Source organism: Tenebrio molitor, chromosome 6, assembly GCF_963966145.1.
Source record: "Tenebrio molitor chromosome 6, icTenMoli1.1, whole genome shotgun sequence".
Taxonomy (NCBI): Eukaryota; Metazoa; Arthropoda; class Insecta; order Coleoptera; family Tenebrionidae; genus Tenebrio; species Tenebrio molitor.
In genome coordinates, this window is record NC_091051.1 from 2,356,162 (window position 1) to 2,375,300 (window position 19,139).

At 49.6% G+C, this 19,139-nt stretch overlaps 3 protein-coding genes across 5 annotated transcripts; 1 reads left to right on the top strand and 2 right to left on the bottom strand.

The window, feature by feature from the left end:
• Window positions 1–30: 30 nt before the first annotated feature.
• On the bottom strand, window positions 31–2,197 carry Ids (iduronate 2-sulfatase). The gene is made up of 5 exons (XM_069050352.1): window positions 1,916–2,197; window positions 1,148–1,631; window positions 822–1,097; window positions 493–764; window positions 31–442 (listed from the first exon to the last, which is right to left on the bottom strand). The coding sequence occupies exons 1-5, from the start codon at window positions 2,195–2,197 to the stop codon at window positions 119–121; spliced, it is 1,638 nt and encodes a 545-aa protein (XP_068906453.1). The 3' UTR covers window positions 31–118.
• A 30-nt stretch (window positions 2,198–2,227) lies between these two features.
• On the top strand, window positions 2,228–10,025 carry LOC138132728 (breast carcinoma-amplified sequence 3 homolog). Of its 2 annotated transcripts, XM_069050333.1 has the most exons (11): window positions 2,229–2,367; window positions 2,448–2,508; window positions 2,671–2,983; window positions 3,878–4,093; window positions 4,149–4,406; window positions 4,458–4,646; window positions 4,703–5,793; window positions 5,845–6,074; window positions 7,418–7,906; window positions 8,009–8,671; window positions 9,341–10,025. In XM_069050333.1, exons 3-11 carry the CDS (start codon window positions 2,690–2,692, stop codon window positions 9,487–9,489), a joined length of 3,579 nt encoding a protein of 1,192 aa, XP_068906434.1. In that variant the 5' UTR covers window positions 2,229–2,367; window positions 2,448–2,508; window positions 2,671–2,689; the 3' UTR covers window positions 9,490–10,025. The 2 variants fall into 2 exon arrangements, with proteins under 2 accessions (XP_068906433.1, XP_068906434.1); XM_069050332.1 differs by lacking the exon at window positions 2,448–2,508 and having other exon boundaries at window positions 2,228–2,367.
• A 687-nt stretch (window positions 10,026–10,712) lies between these two features.
• Window positions 10,713–18,974, bottom strand: Sbf (SET domain binding factor). 2 transcript variants are annotated; one of them, XM_069050317.1, is made up of 18 exons: window positions 18,649–18,974; window positions 18,511–18,596; window positions 17,956–18,460; window positions 17,662–17,903; window positions 16,806–17,494; window positions 16,722–16,736; window positions 15,016–15,864; window positions 13,829–14,968; window positions 13,358–13,777; window positions 12,941–13,303; window positions 12,220–12,886; window positions 11,991–12,172; window positions 11,793–11,940; window positions 11,533–11,742; window positions 11,326–11,479; window positions 11,064–11,267; window positions 10,930–11,012; window positions 10,713–10,873 (listed from the first exon to the last, which is right to left on the bottom strand). In XM_069050317.1, the coding sequence occupies exons 1-18, from the start codon at window positions 18,701–18,703 to the stop codon at window positions 10,781–10,783; spliced, it is 6,105 nt and encodes a 2,034-aa protein (XP_068906418.1). In that variant the 5' UTR covers window positions 18,704–18,974; the 3' UTR covers window positions 10,713–10,780. The 2 variants fall into 2 exon arrangements, with proteins under 2 accessions (XP_068906418.1, XP_068906419.1); XM_069050318.1 differs by lacking the exon at window positions 16,722–16,736.
• Between the last annotated feature and the right edge of the window lie 165 nt (window positions 18,975–19,139).

Below are 19,139 nucleotides of genomic sequence, written 5' to 3' on the forward strand. Positions count from 1 at the left end.
AAAGCCAGTTCAAACGTTTCCAAAAAAGTCTTGACGAAAATCTTTTTATTTATACCACGTGTCTACATTATTGGTCTTATTTCTAAATATACAGATTTACGAATTTCAAGTGCCTCATTCAAGCATATCTCCATCCTAGGATCAGTTGCTTTCGCAGGGAACTCGTGACGAAATTTAACTCCCCTCTGGAGGCCAGATTCATGTTTTCTTGCGGATCAATGAGGTGGTCGTACAATTCCTTCCCATAAACTGTTGTCCAGTCGGCCATAAAAGACGTGTGATTGAATTTAATCCACTCGGTGTACCTGTACCTCGGCGTCCTTATCGAGTACCCCATGATACTGATATCTTTGAGCCTGGGTCTGTCACTGTCCGGGGTTTGAGTGGGGAAAGCCCCAGGTCGCGGATACTGCGAAAAAACTGCTCTTTTTCCTGTTGAAACCTGAAACTCGTTCCGATACAAAGAATTGATTGGTGCGAAAGAAAAAATACTTGTTTGCGCTCGTTCGCCACCAAAATCGGCACCAAACTGCGCCCCTCGGTGCACAGCTTCGAGTTGTGACCGTCTCTTGCGCAAATCTCTAAAGCTGGGGCCGCCTGAGTGAGGTCTACTAGCGTAGGAAAGAGGTCCACCAGTTCGACAAGTTGATCCACGATCACTTCCGCACGGCTCAATCCTGGGACGTGGATCAAGAGTGGGACCCGAGTGGAAACGTCAAAGTTACTAAATTTCGAGAACTCGCCGTGTTCGCCTCTGGACCATCCTGAGTGCAAAAAATGAAACATTGCAATATATGAAGCTTGAATTCGTGTTTTTGTACCGTGGTCGCTGATCAAGACCACGACGGTACTGTCCAAGTCAACTTTCTTCAACAGCCGTCCGATGAGATCGTCGATGTAACTGGTGGCGGCGTTGTAGCTGCGGATTATCTCTCTCGTCACGTTGTCCGGCATCACCCCAAAAGGAAAAGACAGATTGAGGCGGCGAATGTCGTCGCGATTTTTGACGTCGAGCCACGGATTCCACGCCACTGGGGGCAAGAGCGGCGGCCGCCACCGATTCGTCGGCAGTACCACCTCATCCCTAGGGTGCAAATCTGGAAAAAGTGGAGTCACTACCCGTCCAGCTACTCCGGTTTTTTTACACCTAAGTACTCCACGGGGAACTTCAACGGAACGTGGGGCTTGTGAAATCCCACCCCCAAGAAGTACGGTTTGCCGCCGGTGATTTTGTCTTTGTTGTCTAGAAACTCGGAGGCGGCTTCGAGAGATTCTAGATCGGGTAGAGTACCCCCAGGTTGGGACTTCACGATCACGGGACAGATTAAATTGCGGGCGAGTTGTCCGTCAGCGTTGACACAAACTTTCGACTCTTTGTAGGCATCGGTTTTGGGGTGGAAAGGCTTGCCGCTCCAGCTGTACAAAGCGTCGTCGGTGAAGTTGGACGAGATCCCCGGATGGAAAATCTTGCCCACAGATTGGGTATAGTAGCCGTTCTCTTTGAGGAGTTGAGGGAGAGTCGTGAAGTTGCCGACGGAGTCGCGCCAGTAGCTGTAGAAGTCGTAGAGGTGGAGGGAGTCCGGGCGGCGACTGGTTAGAAGAGAGTTGCGACTGGGGGCGCAGAGAGCTTGCTGCAAACGAACCACTGATTCAGGACTCAGTCTAAAAGAAAAACCTTGAAGGTGGAGTACCCAGATCGGCAGTTCAAAATTTTGAATTTCGCGCCACGTCAGATTGTCACAGCAACCTTTGAATTTGTTTATGAAAAGAATAATTTCAGCAGATTGTTCGCCTAAATATATGAAAATTGTTATTGTCAGAATTGTTTGTGAAGATGTGAAGGTCAAATGGGTTTGAGCAGGACCATTGGGGTGCCCCCTGGTGCCGCCACTGTTCACTTTTGTTCAGTACGTACTTGTGCAAATGCGTTTGTGAAGACGAAACTCTTGGAGGCCAAGTTGTCGATGTTGGGGGTGCGAGCATTCCTGTCGCCGTAGACGCCCAGCGCCGGTCTCAAGTCGTCGACGACAAGGAGGAGGACGTCGGGTTTCAAGGTCGCCCCCAGACGCGCGAAAACCAACATCAAAATGCAAATCTGCATTTCGTGGAGAGCTTCGCGAGTTGCGATCGGCGATAATTGTTTAAATAAATGTTTACGACGGCGATAACTGTTTGTTGTGTAGGGTCGCCCCTCCATTTGCTAAAATTAAATCGACCGCGAGCGCACAGCCAATGTTGTCCAATCAGCTGATTTCTGTTATGTTGTGACAGTGACAGTTCGTTGCGTTAGGAGAAGTTCTTTGTACTGATGCATATTGATTGATAGTGTTTGGAAAAGTTTCAAGTGACCCTCGAGCTGGTTTGATGGTGAGTTTGGGGCCCTCGGGCGCCCCCGCGTCGATCTAGGCCCGAGTTGTCGTCAAAATCTGACGTCATTCATTGTTTAGATCTTCAGCAGTGAAATGACGCAGTTCGGGAGTTGAAATGTTGATCAGCATCGAAAACAAGGTGAGTCGGGTGATTTCACCCGCACACCCGACACTTTTGCGGCCGATCGTACGGTCGACAGCGTCGCGAGGTTGTCAACGGGCCCGGATCGCTTAACCCTTTGTCCTTCATCTGTTTACCCACACCCTTTGTCCAACAGTTCAATGTCGCCGTTTTTTGCAGGTACGAAAACGAGAAAACCATGTCTGCTGAATCGCCTCGTCGCTCCAGATCTCTGACGAGATCGGGCGGGGGGAGTGCCACAGTCGCACCTCAACAAGTTACCGACCCCACGATCTTGGACAGCGTCGCGGGATTCATCAACGAAGTGGTGCCGACGGTGTACAACGTGCCCACGGAACTCGACGACAAGATACAATGGGCCCACTTCGAACAGATCGACCAGGACGACGCCGCCCCGGGGCTCCCATACGACGGCGATAACGTCGTACCCCCGCCGCTGATACTCGTCCTGGGGTACACCACAGGCATACAGGCATGTATTTTTTTTCTCCATTTTTTTACTAACGCGTAGGTGGCACTTTGATACTTGAAAACTTCACAACCCTGTCTTTGCCCAACAATCAGCTTCCCATTAAAAACTGATAACACTGGCGGTCATTTTCGGCTTTGAACATTAAAATGCAATTAAAACCGTGAAATTACAACAATTCTCAAAGCAACAACCTTTTTGCAGATTCCAAAAAGGTTTTAAAAATATTTTAAACAAGACATCAAGTCAGCTTGTGTCAATTGCTGCAAACTGTCAAAATCAAAAATACTTTACAAAAATAGATTATTTCACGTCAATAGATCAGCAGGGTGTTCTACAGAAAATAATTATCATGCAGAGGTAATGTTGATAGTTGATACAAATTTTAAACGTGAGTAATGTTTTAAAAATTAAACGGTGCACTGGGACTTGAACGGCAATAGATAAGCATGAGAGATGGTCACTTATTGCGTGATGTTTGAGTAAACAAATTTAAAAAAAATACAGCAATTGTCATTTTATTTCTCAACAAAATATTTAATTTAGAGGAACGATACAATGCTCTTTAATTTTTTAAAGCCAAATAATCGATACAAAATGTTTATTGAACAATCAAGAATTTATTTTTGAATCAAGTTGTGACGATCTAATGTCAAATCGTTTTTTGACATAAAGAAAAATGTACAAATTACATTACATAACCTCTTGATGATGACAAATCATAAAATATCTTTACCTAGAATCAGTGTTATTTAACCTCGGGCGAGTTCGCTGTTGGCAACTGGCGAGATGCTGGACGTTGCAGCTTCACGATTTTCCGTCTACCAAAGTAGGTGTGCCGTTGCGCTTAAACGTCCATTTTGTCGTCGCGTGAGTTGATTTATGCGGCCTTTGCAGATTTGGGCAATCCCCGCCACCGGCGAGGCCACCGAGATCCTGTCGTGGCGCCACAGCACCCTCCGCGTGCTGCGACTGATCCCCACGCCCTTCAAGACTGGCGGCGAGAGCGTCGACTTGTTCGCCTCCAGCCGGCCCCTGATCGCCCTCTGCGACTCCGTCAGCAACTACAGCACTTTGACTTTTCGTTCCTTGAAGGGGGGAGTACCGGATCCGGTAGATGACGCTCCGTCACCTCTAGGTTCCCCCCTGTACATCGTATTTTTTTCAGGTGAAACAGATCCAATTCAAAACATCGATCCTGAACGTGTTGGCCAATCGACACTCGGTGGTGGTGTCGTTCCCGGAGAAAATCGCCGTTTTCGACGCCTTCACGTTAGAAAGTCGCGCAAGCATCACGACTTGTTATTTGAGTCCCGGTGTTCAACCGAATCCGATAACGCTGGGAGCTAGGTGGTTGGCTTACGCCGAGAAGAAGTTGGTCGCGAGCAACAGGAGCGGCGGTGGGAATGAAGGCGAGGGGGTGCAGGTAACGGGAGTCGATTGTGGAGGTTTCGGTGTTGATCGAGATGAGTTTCAGAGTTACACGGCTACGGTGTTGTACGCGGCTAAGTCGTTGGGGCGCGGGATCAGAGAGTTCACCGAGTCGGTGGCGGGGAGTCTGACCGGGAATCCGCACTTCAAGCCGGGCTCGTCGACCAGCAGCCCCCAAGCTGGAGGGGCGGCGGACGGGCCGCAGAAAGGCATAGTAACAATTCTAGACATAGAGGTGAGGCAGTTGAAGGCGCGTGATTCGGGTACGAAGTGATCGTTTTGCGATTGCAGAATAAAAACATCAACTCTAAAGAAAACTTTATTCCGCAAGAGGCTGTGATAGCCCACTTCGTGGCCCACACCGAGGCTATCGTGTGTCTGTCGTTCGACCCCAGCGGGATGTTGTTGCTGACGAGCGACAAGCGAGGCCACGACTTCCACGTGTTCCGGATACAGCCCCATCCAGGGGGTCCCGCGCTGGCCGCCGTCCACCACTTGTACATCCTGCACCGCGGCGACACCTCGGCCAAGGTGCAGGACATGTGCTTCTCGCCGGACTCCCGCTGGATAACCGTGTCGACGCTGAGGGGCACCACGCACGTGTTTCCGGTCACCCCGTACGGGGGCAACATCAGCGTGCGGACCCACGCCACCGCACACGTCGTCAACAAGATGTCGCGGTACCAGCGCTCGGCGGGACTGACCTCCGAGGGGCGCTCCAGCAGTCCGGTCTCGCTGACGGAGACTCCGGTGAATTACCTGTTCCCCTACCGCAACCCGAGGTTCCCGCCGTACCCGCAGCCCACCGTGGTCAGCCCTCTTGCTCAAATCCGCCAGCCCGTCTACGTGCAGAACACGGGGGCGATGCCCCCGCGGTCGCACGCCGGACGCCAGCGACTGTCGTCCTCCTCCGAGGAGAACATCTCGCTGAGGGTGGTGGCGTGCTTCTCGGCGCCGAGAGCCTGGATGGAGGTGTCGAAGGGGCCGCGCGACGCCGCTCACAAGTCCCAGGTCAAGCCGGTGGAGAGTCTCTTCGTGATGTCCTGTTACGGCACCTTGATTCAGTACGACCTGGAGCCGCACCCGTCGGCGTCCGTGCCCAAGGAGAGGGTCTGCAATGACACGGCCATAGAGCTGAAGGTGTGCGCCAAGGCGCAGTGGTCGCTCCATCGTCGCCTCCACGCGGCCGACGTCCCGCTGCCGATGTCCGAAGACAACCTCAACCTCGTAGCTCAAAGCGTGCCTCTCTACAAGAAGACGAAACCGGACGACAACGACGACCATTGGCTGTCACAGGTGGAGATCGTCACGCACTTAGGACCCCACAGGAGGCTCTGGATGGGACCCCAGTTCACCTTCAAGACTTACACCATCACGAACGGGTGAGAGTTCGAGACGAACGCAAATCCACGATCGATCGATTTCGGTTGCAGGACGGTCCTGGAGACGCGATCCGTCGACGTGAGACGTTCCAAACCGGTCAACATGCCGGTCAGCAAAGCCAACGCCATTTTGATCGAATCCGGATCGGCCAGCAGCTGCGAGCAACTCTTCTTGGACACATATCACAAGGCGTGCGAAGAAGTGGGAAGTGCCGGCGAGACGAGACTCAAGGAGGATCTGGCCGACGCCATGTTGGAATCTCCGGGAATAAGAGACACAGGTAACACAGGTTTCTTTCGTTGTCTTTTTTTAAAGGTCCCAGTAACTAAAACGGTAATGCTAGTGATGTAATTTGTGTTTTTTTCTTTTTATTCACTTTTTATCGAATAGAGTCGTGGTGATACTTTTTTACCTGCACCACTATCACGCTTTGTTCTGATATTTGAATTTGGACAACTCGCAGGGAATCCACAACACAATGAAGACATCCGTACCGATAACAAATAAAAAAGGATTGAAGAAGTGAATTAATTAATAAATTTACTTTAAGAAATATCTTATGTGAAAAACGTTTATTGACAGTTCAAATGACACTTGTTACGACAGCACGGCCTACTACGCCAGATTGAAAACCATAGATAGACTTCCAAATCGACTGCATTTCTAGAACGTTCCAAAATGCAATGCCAAACTAATTCGAAAGATCATCGCAAAACCTCCAATTTATTCTGGTGATCGTTTGCATCTTGGACTTATTTGGATGCGTTTGGTAAATTGTGACAGGTTGCGAAATTTAGAGTTTTTGTTTTTGTATTGTTGTCGCGATGAATGACAGCGGTGCAAATTGACATGTGTCAAATTGAATTTGTGTTGAGATGATTAAAGTTGAAATGGAAAAATGTCTCGTCGAAGGGCAGAGTTGAGGTATTACGTAATTTTGAAATTGTTATTTAAGCTGTCAGTTTCAGGTGTCAATTAACGTTAATCTTAATTGACGATTTGACTGTTGATAAACGCCATTTTGAGTAGACGGAACGGAATTTGTCTTTTGTGTTGTAACTCCCCCAACTTGGTATTCACAATAGCTGGGACAAAGTGGTTGAATTTTCCTTGACACAAATTACACGATCACAACTGGTGGAAAATGAAACTAACAAAAATTTTCCATTCAGACTATTCTCACACCTGGTGACTGGTTTAATTTTCCTATCATCCGTTCACGGGGCACAGAGGTCGGGAATAATGATGATTAAAAAAAAAGTATAGTCGGGGGTGGGCAGTTCCGCGAGACCTCTTGTGCTTTCATTTTCCATCTGGCTTTGCTATTTAGTGAGCGCGTCTCCCCCGCTGTCACTTTTGACGGCGGCCTAAACCAGAACTAGCCAAAGGCAGGAAAACTGACCACTTGACGATTAACATTTATGTCGAGACAGTGCACTTTAACCCTCCCGCATTCATTATATATTTTTTAATTTCTTTTTTTTATCTCCGGAACACGGTTGAGGTGCGACCGGTGCGACCCTTGCATGTCTGCATGCTTCTTCACCATTGTTATAGAGCAGCTGTAAGCGTTTTGCGATTTTGACGCCTCAGTAATACCTGCCATTGGCTTTTTCTGTTCAGGTGGGCATTGCGTGATCGTGTCGATGAAACCGACCGCGACAGTCGCCAAAGTAGTGAACCCGTTAGGGACGGTGGTGACGGTCCAGTCCGACGACGAGACCGCCGAGGAAGTGGTCGAGGACGCCGTCATACACGAGAACTGCGACGAAGCCCTGTTCAGGCCGGTAGTGGCGCCGAAAGCCGTTTTCTATTCGGAGAGCAAGCCGAAACCGTGTCCGCCCGAAAACATGTTGACCAAAAGTCTGGAAGCCAACACGGAAGTGGCCGTCAAAATTATCAACAAGAAAGACGACAATAAAATCAAAGAGAAGAACAACAGATTATCTTCCAAACATATCACGAGGTCGAGGGAGGGCTCGCCGAAGGTGGCGAAGGCGCGCGACAACAAAACTGCCATTACTAGAGCGCACCTCGACACCGCCAACCAGAACAGACCGGAAACGAAAGCCAAAAAAGACAACAACAAGAAGAGGGAAGAGAAAGTGCAGGGTGAGTGGGAAAGCGGGGCGGAGCGAGTGGATTCGGGCGAGAAGATTTTTGCCCCAGTCCGCCGCGCCCCTCGAGGAAGTCGTTTTCAATGCCCGTTTCCAGATTGCTCGTTGGAAAAGAGCGCTCTCGACGTCTTGGACAGCTTCGTCGGCGATCTGCCACCGGTAGAATTCAAAATCGAAGAGCCGATCAAGGAGGAGTGTCCGCTGTTCGAGAGCATCCTCAAGTTCGAGGACGCCGAGGATTGCAGCGAGAAAGTGACCAACGCTCTGAACAAGAGCGACTCCAAGACCGAATCGGAGATCACTTGTTCGTCGGAGGAGGAGAAACTGATGACGAGGAAGACGCGCAAGCCCAAGGCGAAGCTAGGCGTGAAGATAACGAAAGAGAAGGAGAACGCGAGTTTGATCGAGAGCGAGACGCTGCTCAATCCGCCGAAAAAGTCGTGGAACGTGGTGGCGGCGACCAAACCGAAGATCATGGACATGGAGGGGTCGGTGGAGACGGTCACGGTCAAGCTGCCGAAGAATCTGATCGACGTGGACGTCGAGAGCGTCAACACGAAGAACGAATCTCGGGAGGATTTCAATCTGTTGAAGATGGACAAGTCGTCGGACGAGAACGGGAGTTCCCCGGCGGACACGACCGAAAGCGATGACTCGAGCAAGATTCCGCCGATCGTCGACGTCGAGGATGACAATGTGGCCCCGACGCAGATCATGCAAAGCTCGTCGAAAGCTTCCAGGAGGAAGTCGAAGAAAAAACGTAAATAAAGCGGTAGTGTGGAGCGAACTGACGAATTAGTTAATTATGGAGGTGCGAGAGGGCGTCGTCGTCGTGACGTCGCTGCACATTTGGAATGAAGCGTTAATGCATATATCAGCTTTTTTATTTGCGCTTGAAAGTGTAATTGATTTTCATCTTTTTACGGCGTTATTCAATTATATATTTTTTTTCGTTTCGAAAATCGTCTCGAGTCCCCCCAACACAGTTATCAAGTCGGTGGAGTTTTATAACCATGACAAAACCTTTTTTTGTCGACGTTAGGACGTAATCTTGGCGTACGTAAGGCATCTCTCTTTAATTTTCGCGTTTTTGCGAATCAACCGGAAACGAGCAGCTCCCGTGACGTTTTGTTTTTATGGTGGTCGAGGATTAGCAGCTTTTAAAATTTTTAAAATAACGTATAAGTATTAAATGTGTTCACCTCAATTTCGACAAAATTCTGTAAAATTGTACATAAGTCTAATTTTAACGTTTTATTTTAAGTACAGTTAAGGTCATTGTGAATCTGTATTTCATTACACTAAACTAAAGAAAATAGAAAATAAAAATAAAGAGATCTCATCTGGAGTTGGGTTTTTCATTGTTTAGTTAGTTTCTGTCGGTTCGTTCGGTTTTTCGTTTTGTTTTAACGTTTTCGAGTGGTTTCAGGGGGAGAGCAATCTGCCGAGTTGAACAGCAAAGACGTCGAGGACATCAGCTCGGCGAGCAGCTTCAGTTCAGCAAGTCGAGCCTCGCCGACACCGTCGTACAGCGATAATCTTTTACATTTTCCAGGTGATTCCAGCAGCAGCATGTAACGTTTCTTTTAGTTTGAATTGTGAACAGGAGGAAGTGCCACAAGTTATTTCCAGTGATTAGTTAATTTAGTTAGGCGAGCAGATACAGCAATATTTTTCGAACTGATTGTCAAAGATTGTGATAATGGAGAGAATGATTGTTAGTTTAATTTGCATTTGAGCGACTCCATCAGAGCAATTTTTTTCCTTCATTTCTGTGAAAATCTTCCATTTTGGTGCCCGTAGAGTAGCAATCAAAAACTTCTTAACTCAAGTAAGGAAATTGTATAGCTAGTCGTTAATTTAATTTTAGATAACTCAAGGGAAAAGTGATAGGTTAGCTAGACGAAATGTGATGTTTATACAGTTGTAATCCACATATGATACTAATGTTGGATGTCTAGGAAATTGTTTTGTCGGCAGACACTTTGCTACATATTTTTATATACAATTATTACGAAGAGTTAGTTTTTCAACTTATTTTGTACGATTCGTTCTTATATTTATACTCCTTATCAACAATACATTGTAAATAAATTGATAATCAAAACGTACAACTTGTTTTGGTTTGGTCACATCGCCAAGGTCAGTCATGTTTTTGCGTCACTCTGGACACGTGACAGCTGACAGATGCGATTATTTCGAAGGATCGATTTTTCGCGACACACCGTATACGTGCAATCGCGTTCAGTTGATAAAAGTGCAAGCTCAACCCGTTCGAAAGAATTAGTTTTTTTAAAATGTTGGTTTATTAACTTTGGCAGTTATTTCACATTGCATATTAAGCTAGGGAAATATACTTTTGAGACGTGTTAACGTGATCAAGAACCTAAATAATTAACAATATATCACAAATATAACAGCGATTCCACCTAGGCTATATGTGCCGTACGAGAGGGTCCCCGAGGACGCTCTCGAGCGTCAGGTGTTAATAACACGGAATGTAATATACACACATGAATAAATGATATGTAAACAATAACTTAACAAACAGTTCTCGACATCAAACCGAACAACATTGATATGCTTGCGTGATATTAGAGAGCTCGGGCGGCGATCCAAGTGGACCTGACACGAAATATCAATGTTAGATGAGAAACATTCGAGACCTGACCTAACTATCTGTTTGAGCCACAAATGTATCCTACAAAGTACAATTATAAAAATCAGCGCGCGACAACTAAAAGTACGACTTGTGCGTTAAATAATAAACATTTGCTTTTTATAAAAATATAAATAATGACTAAAAAATGAAACATTTATTGTCAACCTATTATAGGGATGTGACTAAAAGTAACTTTGGGTAGGAGTATTACTGTAGACAAGCTTGCAGCTTCTCGATCCACTCTTGTGCGGAGGCGGCATCCGCCGCGCAGAAATTGTACGTGCGGCGACTGGTGCGCAACTGCAACAAAAACTTACACTCACAACCAACCTACCTGACACCGTACCAACACTCACGTCAAAGAACGACTTGTCGTCTGTCTTCTTGGGGGGCCCCGGAGCCGGAGTCGCCGACGACACCGACATCACTTCGGCCAGATCTGAAACCGTTCGTCTGTCACCTGTCAAACAAACGTCGCAGCGCCACCTACCTATGTAACCCTTGTAGTGCGAATCTTCCATCGCGTCGTAGTACCTCAGCTGGTGCTTGATCGAGTCGAGGACGAACCACCTCTGTTTCCACCCCTTCAAGAGCGCCCCTCGTTTGTACAGGTAACCCTCGTGGGTCCGATTCTCCGCTACGTTCGACGAAAACTGGTCGTAGTATTGCTGACTAGACGTTTGACGGGCGCTACCTGGAATCGAGGCGGCCGTGACAGTTACCGACCGAGCTGTCTGTCAAAAAATTCTAACCTGAACTGACCGATCCGTTGTCGCCCCCCGTGCCGGTGATCGTTTGTGATGCGTTGTTGTCCGCTATCGCTTTGTATTTCGTGCAGTTTTTCGGCACCCCTTCGATGCACTTCTCGTGGCAGCTGTAGCCGCAGTCCATGCACCGCATGCCCGTCTGAAATCACGAATCAGCTTTGTTGGACCGCACTAGCCCGCCGAAACACCCACCTTCACTGGTCCCCACAACAAACTGGTGCAATAGTCGCAGTAAGTCGGCGTCGTGTAGTTGTATTTTTCGAAGCGGTGAGGGTGGGAGTAGACTAGTGAGGTTTCGGCAGCCCCGACCATCTTGCCCCGCATTAAAATCTCCAGAGTCGATCTCTTGTGGACCAGGCGACCGTGCGATCGAACTAGAGCCGTGCTAAACGAAGCGTGTCTCTGCAAAAGAAACTGTGAAACAGAGAAGGGAAAATTTGAGCGAGAGTTACGGTGAGCGAGTCTGTCGTGGGAAGCTCCAGTTTGTCCCAGAGGACCTTCCACTTCTGAGGTAAGTGCCCCAGTTCGGTCTCCAACCTGTGGATTTCTTCGAGTAAATGACTAAAAGCATCTGGAACGCACTTGTTCACGCAATCATAACTGAAAAGGAAAGTGAAATGAAGCGAAAGAAAAACGGGTTTGGTTTTTACCCTAGCGTGGTGATTTTTCTGGAGGACTTGTTTGAGATTCCGTCCGCGGCTTCGGCCTCCTCTTCCTGCTGACTGTCCAGTTGGATAATCTCGAGGTCGTACTCCGGCCCGTGGTTGAGATTTTCGTCGAGGTAATACTGCCACACTTCCAGACACGGCACGTGGGACTGCGGCCTTAAAATCTAAACCCCTTCGTTACTCGGCACTCCCTCGCCTCGGTAAAACTCACCGGATGCTCGAAATCCGGAGTGTACATGAAATTGAAGAAGAGCGGAGTCCTCGCGTGTTGCTTCTCCACGTAGTCGAACACGCTCTGCCCCAGATTGGTCCCCGAAGTGGTCCCGGCGACTCGCCCCCCCGGATATATGTTCTCGTCGTCGGAGATGGTGTCGACGCTCTTGTGGTGCGACGTCAGCGACCCTCTCTTGTCCTCGACCGCCGCGACCCCGCTCTCCACCCTCTCCAGCTCGCAGTCGAACAAGAACGTGCGGAACCTGCACGAGACCGAGTGGTAAGCCAAGAACCTCAAGTAGAAATCGCTGAATTCGAACGCCATCGGGAACTGCTTCTGGATCTGGTGGACCACGTCGAGGAACTGGAGGAACGTGGGGGCGAAACCTGACGCCTGAGAGTTGGCGTTGAGGTTGCTGCGGTGGCTGAAGCGGTGCCCGAAGCCGATCCACTCCTTCTCGACTAGGACGCGGAAGCCTTCCAGGGTGCGGTAGAAAGGGTCGAGGCAGAGTTGCGCTACCGAGGACACCTGAGCGGTGGTGTCCCAGCCGTCCTCGAGGCAGATCGCCACGGAGGAACCTTGCAGGTCCAGGAGGTCGACGACGGCGCCCGACAGCTGCATGATGTTCTGGATTTGCTGCAGCCACTCGGAATTCTCGATCAACCTGGAGGAACGCTCGCGTTCATTTTTTATTCCGACCAAAACAGTTTTCACTCACTTGTGGAAGCTCTGTTCGGGGACGTCGCTCGCCGAGCTCGGTATGCACGCCCTCATCAACTTCTTGAAAGCAGTCTTGGTGTGCCTCACGTCGTAGTACTCCACCGGAATGAAATCGGTCTTGGGGGCGGACTCCACTTTCACCCCTTTCATCTGCGCCTTCTCGCCCAGGATGTACAAAGCCGCCCGCTGAAGAGTGTGAACTCCGTATATTGCACTGTCGGCGTCCGTCGAATGTCTGATGTTGCCTCTGGTCTGCTGCACGTTGGCCAGAGACGCTTGCGAACTCTGTCTCCTGTCTTTCAGCGACCCCCAACGGCCAAAATTCTTCGGGCCTTTGCCACCCGAAGACCTCGGAAACATCCTGCAACCCATCCAACATTACAACATTGTCTACCGACGGCTGATCGGTGATTACGCCAGAGTTCCCATCGCTTTGAGAGGTTTGGACCGTCGGGCCACTTCCGGAGTGAGAGTAGCGCCACCTAGCGGATCGTCGGCTGCCAAAAACAACGAATTGACACTTAGCGAGCTGTCGGACATGCCCCAGGCGGACCCGTGCCGAAGGGAAAAAATGGGAGTGGCGGAGACCAACGACGACAGATATTTTTCTTGTTCGAAGGAGGAGGTGGTCTCGGTGGAGGCGTTCGGAGTGGGGTGGCTCTTCAACATCCCCATCACACTCTTGCCGTGGTGGCCTGCGCCGCGCAGCAGAAGAGCTTTGGTGCGGGGGTGGCGCCACGTCGTAGTCGGAATCCTTCCCTGGCGGTAGCACCGGCAGAAGCGTCGGATGCTCTCGTCGGTCACCGTCGCCGGAACAACCAACAAAGCCGGGTAACTGCAAGCGAAAGTGTAGCGCGTTGCCGACATTTGTGCACCTGGTGCTCACCTTCTGCACATCATGTACATGGAGTTGACGGTGGTGAGTCTGAATTGATCGGGAGCGGGTCTCGCGTTCGTCGGGGATGAATTGTCGTTGCACAACCCCAACCTCTGCCAGTCCCTGACGTAGCTCCGCTCCACCAGGCGCTCCAGGGTCTTGGCGTCGGTGGGCGCCGGCGGCACCGACGACGGCCCCGTCTCGAAATCGTCGATCGACAAGTCGTCGTCGTGACTGTAGTCGTCCGTGTTGGGCAGACTCATCCGTCCCGGACTCGTCATGTACTTGTTGCTGCTGTAGATCGTCGTGTTCGGCAAAACGTACTTTTGCCTCTTCGACGACGACTTCTGCTTGAAGCCAGCTTTGCGCGCCGTCTTCAGCAGCGTCTTCTTAGCGAAACCTCGCAGCGTCGCGTTCTTCTCTTTGCCCTTGTGGAGCGGCGTCTGACTGACCACCACCTGCCCGGTGAAGGCGAAGTGGTGGAAGACATCGGGCGGGTGTCTGATCTTGTGGATGTACTTCCTCAATGTTTCCACGTTCTCTGCGGTGACTTCTTCGTCGAACGCCAGCTTCATCAGTTGGAAAGTGCAAGATCTGAGCTGGAGGCCTTCTTGGAGCCACTGGTCGAGATGCGCCAGGTATTGCACCGCCACCTTTTTCTCTTTGGTCAGGGAGGTCACTGGGAACGACCTGACCACCACCTGTTCGCAGGCGAACGAGTCGCAGGGGGTTCCCTTGAAGATGATTCGGTAGTTGGTGAGGAAGATGGCGCCTTCGGCCGGGAGCAGCGGAGGACCTCCTAGCAGACCGGGACTGCTCTCTTCTCGCCCGTCGGGGAGAAGGTAGACGCGCAACCCTTCCATGATCGATTCTTCGCCCGCCAACATGTTCGGGATGAGAATCTTCGGTTTTTGGATAGGGGGCAGACGCTTCGACTCTCTGTGCACCGCCTCCAAGGTCTCGACGTGCATGTGGACGACCCCGGGGATCATCTGGTGGAGGTTTCTGATGTGGTCCCGCGTGACTCCCCCCTCGTTGCAGACTTTGTCGATGAAGCGGGACACCATCCGGATCACCGTCATTCCGGTCTCTCCCGGATCTTGATCTTCGAAACCGGATTCGGCGTCGGCGCTGTCGCTTTCCGCCACGCTGAAAACAAGTGTCGTGAATGTGCACATCGCCACTGCTTTACCGACCTGTTCGCCATACTGTTGCTGGCCCTCTCGTCGTCGAAGAGTTCTTGCTTGCTGGTCTTGTTCCCTATATCCAGAGGGATCAAGAGGTACACCATGCGGTTGGCGTAGTGAATCGCTTGGCTGTACATAGTGTTCTCCTCGCACGTGATCAATTCCTTCTGCTTCTCGGGATCGATCGAATTCCATATCCTCATCTGTTCGGCCGCTATTTCCAGAGCCGTCGACTCCTGGACCCGGTTCAGTATCGACCTCCGATTGGACCAGCTGTAGTCCTTGTTGTCCCTCGGCGACGTCGGACTCGCCAGCAACTCGCCCCTCACGCCGTCGCACCGCGCCGTGTACAACGCCTTGACGTCCTTCTGGACGTCCTGGTAGAAGGCGGCTTCCCAGAACTGCTGGTTCTGCCAGACCGCGTGCTCCTGGATGCAAGTGTAGGCGAACTGGATGATGCCGGTGCACAGTTTGCGACAGAAGATCGTCGACAAGGGGAGCAGAGCGGCGGCGACGCCGTGCTCGTCCATCGAAGAGTCATCCTGCAGGCCGCAGTTCATCAGCCGCACCACCAGGTCGAATTGCTGGTGCTCCAGCATGGCTTTGGTGCCGCTGACGTGCTGCGCCAGCTCGTTGCACAGGGCCAGACGGGCTTGTTTGGACTGGAGGGCCCGGAGCACCGCCGGAAACGTCTTCCGGGCGTCCGAGATTTTGTTCTCGAATATGCAGTTGATGCAGTTGCGCAACACTTCCAATCGTCGGGCCGAGTTGCTGACGATGTTTTTGTTTTCGTTCAGGTTCGATATGTGCGGTCCCATCGGTACGATGCGGGGCTGGATCGGGCGCAGCGAGGCCAACCTAGTGAAAAAAAATATTGCATAAACTGATGCGTAACTAGAAAAACACGATTTATCGCCTTGTGGAAAAAAACACTTCGGAAATAATGATTTCAATTCTGTTCGCACATCAAAGATCCACTACCTGTTGACTTCGGTTCCTATAATCCCACAGTGACTGAAGACGATAAAATTTTATTAAATTAAACGGGATTTGGTTAAATTTTAATCTAACATCGCGACCGCCATGTTCAAAAGAGTAGTTTGAGTGATCCCCGCAGAGCGGGCGCTTTTTGGGGATATTATTCATCTTAAGTTTTTGTCACCGAAAATTATTCATCTTCAAATGACATTTTCAATTTGAAGTAAAAAAACTCCTTGTTTTTTGCTGGTTTGAAATTAAATTCGTGCATTTTTTCCATATTGTTCGTTGTTTTTGTGTTTAGTGTTCTGATTGTTCTTTGTTATATTATTATTTTTAGTGAAGCGCCCGTTTGTCGCGACCTCATCGGCGAAAAGTGGCTCTTTCTGGGAAACATTTTCATAATGCACAGGCCGGTTTTAATAGGCACGTCGTGGTATTTTCAATACAAATTGCGGTGTTGGTGAGTCTTTGATATGTGAATAAAGTTGTATTTTTTTAAATGTTTCTGCACTTTGAGATGATGCGAAAGTGCACTAGAGGACAGTTGGGAGTGAGGAAAAATGAGATGAACGTGTGGAAAATGTGAGAAGTATTATGAGGCCAAAACAAAAAGCAATAAAAATAATTTTGGATGATGTTTTACCGTTTTGGCCAGTACTGAGAAGGTTTTGCGGGATTAGCAGATCGCAAAAAGAAATACAAAAAGCACAGAATTACGAAACACCAAAACTTACCAAGCATAATCCCCACTAATGCAATCCAGAAACACAATAAAAAATTAATTCCGTCCATTTTCGCCACTCCACCGCCATACTCACCTCGACTTGAGGTTGTTCTTCGTCAGGCCCTCGTCGATGATCGTTTGCACTTGATCCACGTTGATCAACGGCAGCACCGGCTGGTGTATCCTGGCGAACGCCCCGTCAGGCGGCACAAGAATCTTCTGCGAGTACGACTGCGGATTGGGTGTCTCGTTGGTGTAGAGCTGCTGGGCCAACTCCTGGATGTGCACCAACACCAGCCTCGAATCTTGGCTCTCCGCCTTCAACAGCTCCCCCAAACTGCTGTACAGCTCGTCCCAGACGTCGCACGGCCTCCACGGTGGCCCCCGTTCGGCCACGAAACTCGTGAAGAACATGCAGTCCAACACTCTCGTCGTGAACTCGCACTCTTTCAGATTGCGTTCGCCCAGAAAAGCCGCTTTGTGGAAGGTTATCACCGGTTTGGGGTGGATGCGGATCAGGGTGAGACAGCTGCGGTAGCCTTGCAGCAGCTGGGCGAACGTTCGCATGAAGACGGCTCTGATCTCTTTGTCCAGCATCACGGGCTGGGGGGCGCGCACCGCCAACGGAGGGAACGCGTGGTCGGCGCAGCTCAATTCCGGCTGCAGGATCAGACTGAGAGCTTCCTGGGTGTGGCTGAGGAGGGGCTCGGGCAGCAGGGGCAAGGAGATGCCGTCCGGAATGGTTATGGAGCCGCCGTCGAGGTCAGCGATTATCACGTCCATCTGAAAATATTTTTCTGGTAATTATAAAATGACAGCAAGGTTTGTAAGATGACTGGAAGAGTTTGTAAAATGACAGGAGGGTTTGTAAAATGGCAGGAGGGTTTGTAAAATGACTGGAAAGGTTTGTAAAATGATAGGAAGGTTTGTAAAATGACAGAGATACCTACCAACTCGGCGACTTCGTACTTGAGCGACGAGTGCACCCCCATGATGAACGGCGTGGGGGTGGACAAAACTTCGACCAGAGCTGCAGGTAAAAGGGGGATGTAGACGTGGGAGTACCTAAAGGGGTACATGAGCGCCGTAAGCGCCCTGCACGCTTCAGTCAGTCGATTGTAACTCTTCGAATGGAACAGAATCTTGTGTTCTGTCATTATGGCACAAAACAAAACTAAAACGTTTCGAATTCCTGCAAAAGCGACTCTGCAATCACTCCGGCGGCTCGCTCCACCCGTTCTTACCCAACTGATGGAACAGCAGATTAACGGAAGTGTGCGTTACCGGAAGTGAGGGGCTCAACGGCGGCTGTAGAGCTTGTCTGTCGCCCGCCCCTATGCTGAATCTGACCTGGGGCCCCCCCGGCGGCGGGACCTGAATGCACCCGAGTATGTTCCCCACGAGATTTTCCAGAGGGACGGGCATGCTCTCCACATAGACTGAATAGATTATCCCCAGACAGTTCCTGAACGTTTCTATGTAGTCCAATCGCGAGACCAAAACGAGGCATTTGGGGGCGTACATGATGCTGTGGTGGGAGATCGCGGGGATGGGGCGCACGAGAGGGGTCTCGCTCTCGACGGTGTCTTCCTCCTCGTCGACGGGTTTGCTGGGTGTGATTGACACAGTTTCATTGAAGCACAGACATGCGCAGTAGTGGCGGTTTGCGTCTATATCTGTAAGTACAGAGACAAAGAATTTCGGCTCTTGCCGCTCGGTTGAGAGGGCCCATCCTTGCGGTTGGCAAAACTAAAAAAAAATCCTTGTTGTCTTGTTTTTATCAACTACAAATTTAGTACCCATTCGATTCCTTCGATAAACGGTGTGTCTGACCAGTCTTTTTCCGGAAATCTTTGCAAAATTATGCCGCTACTGATACCGCTCCCTTGAAATTGTGGAAAATTTTTAAAATGTAGGAGTTGGGATGACATACTCACTTTCTTTTTCGTGATCATAACCAACAACGACAAAATAGTCCGCTAATCGTGACATTGTTTAATTTAAATCGTCAAGTATAAGGGTGGCGTTTTTGTGTTGCGACTTGTAGCAAAATATTAACATTTTTGTGATTCACTCGTCAAAATACAGTAAAAAAGGAGTTGTATAACCTGCACGCTCGGCGTGAAACTAGTCCGAGGTGTGTACCGCGGGCGCTCCAAAAAACAAATTTTTTATAACTAATGATTTAATAAATAATTTAAATTATTAATAATAGTTACTATTAATTGCCACACCCTAGTAATATTCTTCTAAACAAATCTTTACGCCATTTTATACACAACTTTGAACTTCTGACGTTTGACACTTTTGACAATCAGATGATGACAAATCGTCGCAATTGAACTACTCCCGAAGATGCTGGTCCCGATCTGGTCAATACGCTTACGCAATAAATTCAAATTAATCGTCATGCAGATAAAAATGCAAT

What these genes read in the sequence shown, in the direction of transcription:
- Ids (XM_069050352.1), bottom strand. Translation starts at nt 2,197, where the DNA reads ATGGAGGGGCGACCCTACACAACAAACAGTTATCGCCGTCGTAAACAT. An exon ending in GTTCCCCGTGGAGTACTTAG is followed by an intron (nt 1,098 to 1,147) that starts GTGTAAAAAAAC and finishes CACTTTTTCCAG; the next exon opens with ATTTGCACCCTAGGGATGAG. An exon ending in TGGCGAACGAGCGCAAACAA is followed by an intron (nt 443 to 492) that starts GTATTTTTTCTT and finishes AACGAGTTTCAG; the next exon opens with GTTTCAACAGGAAAAAGAGC.
- LOC138132728 (XM_069050332.1), top strand. Translation starts at nt 2,690, where the DNA reads ATGTCTGCTGAATCGCCTCGTCGCTCCAGATCTCTGACGAGATCGGGC. An exon ending in AGGGGGGAGTACCGGATCCG is followed by an intron (nt 4,094 to 4,148) that starts GTAGATGACGCT and finishes TATTTTTTTCAG; the next exon opens with GTGAAACAGATCCAATTCAA. An exon ending in GAGGAAGTCGAAGAAAAAAC is followed by an intron (nt 8,672 to 9,340) that starts GTAAATAAAGCG and finishes GAGTGGTTTCAG; the next exon opens with GGGGAGAGCAATCTGCCGAG.
- Sbf (XM_069050317.1), bottom strand. Translation starts at nt 18,703, where the DNA reads ATGTCACGATTAGCGGACTATTTTGTCGTTGTTGGTTATGATCACGAA. An exon ending in ATGTACATGATGTGCAGAAG is followed by an intron (nt 13,778 to 13,828) that starts GTGAGCACCAGG and finishes TTTCGCTTGCAG; the next exon opens with TTACCCGGCTTTGTTGGTTG. An exon ending in AAAGCGATGGGAACTCTGGC is followed by an intron (nt 13,304 to 13,357) that starts GTAATCACCGAT and finishes GATGGGTTGCAG; the next exon opens with GATGTTTCCGAGGTCTTCGG.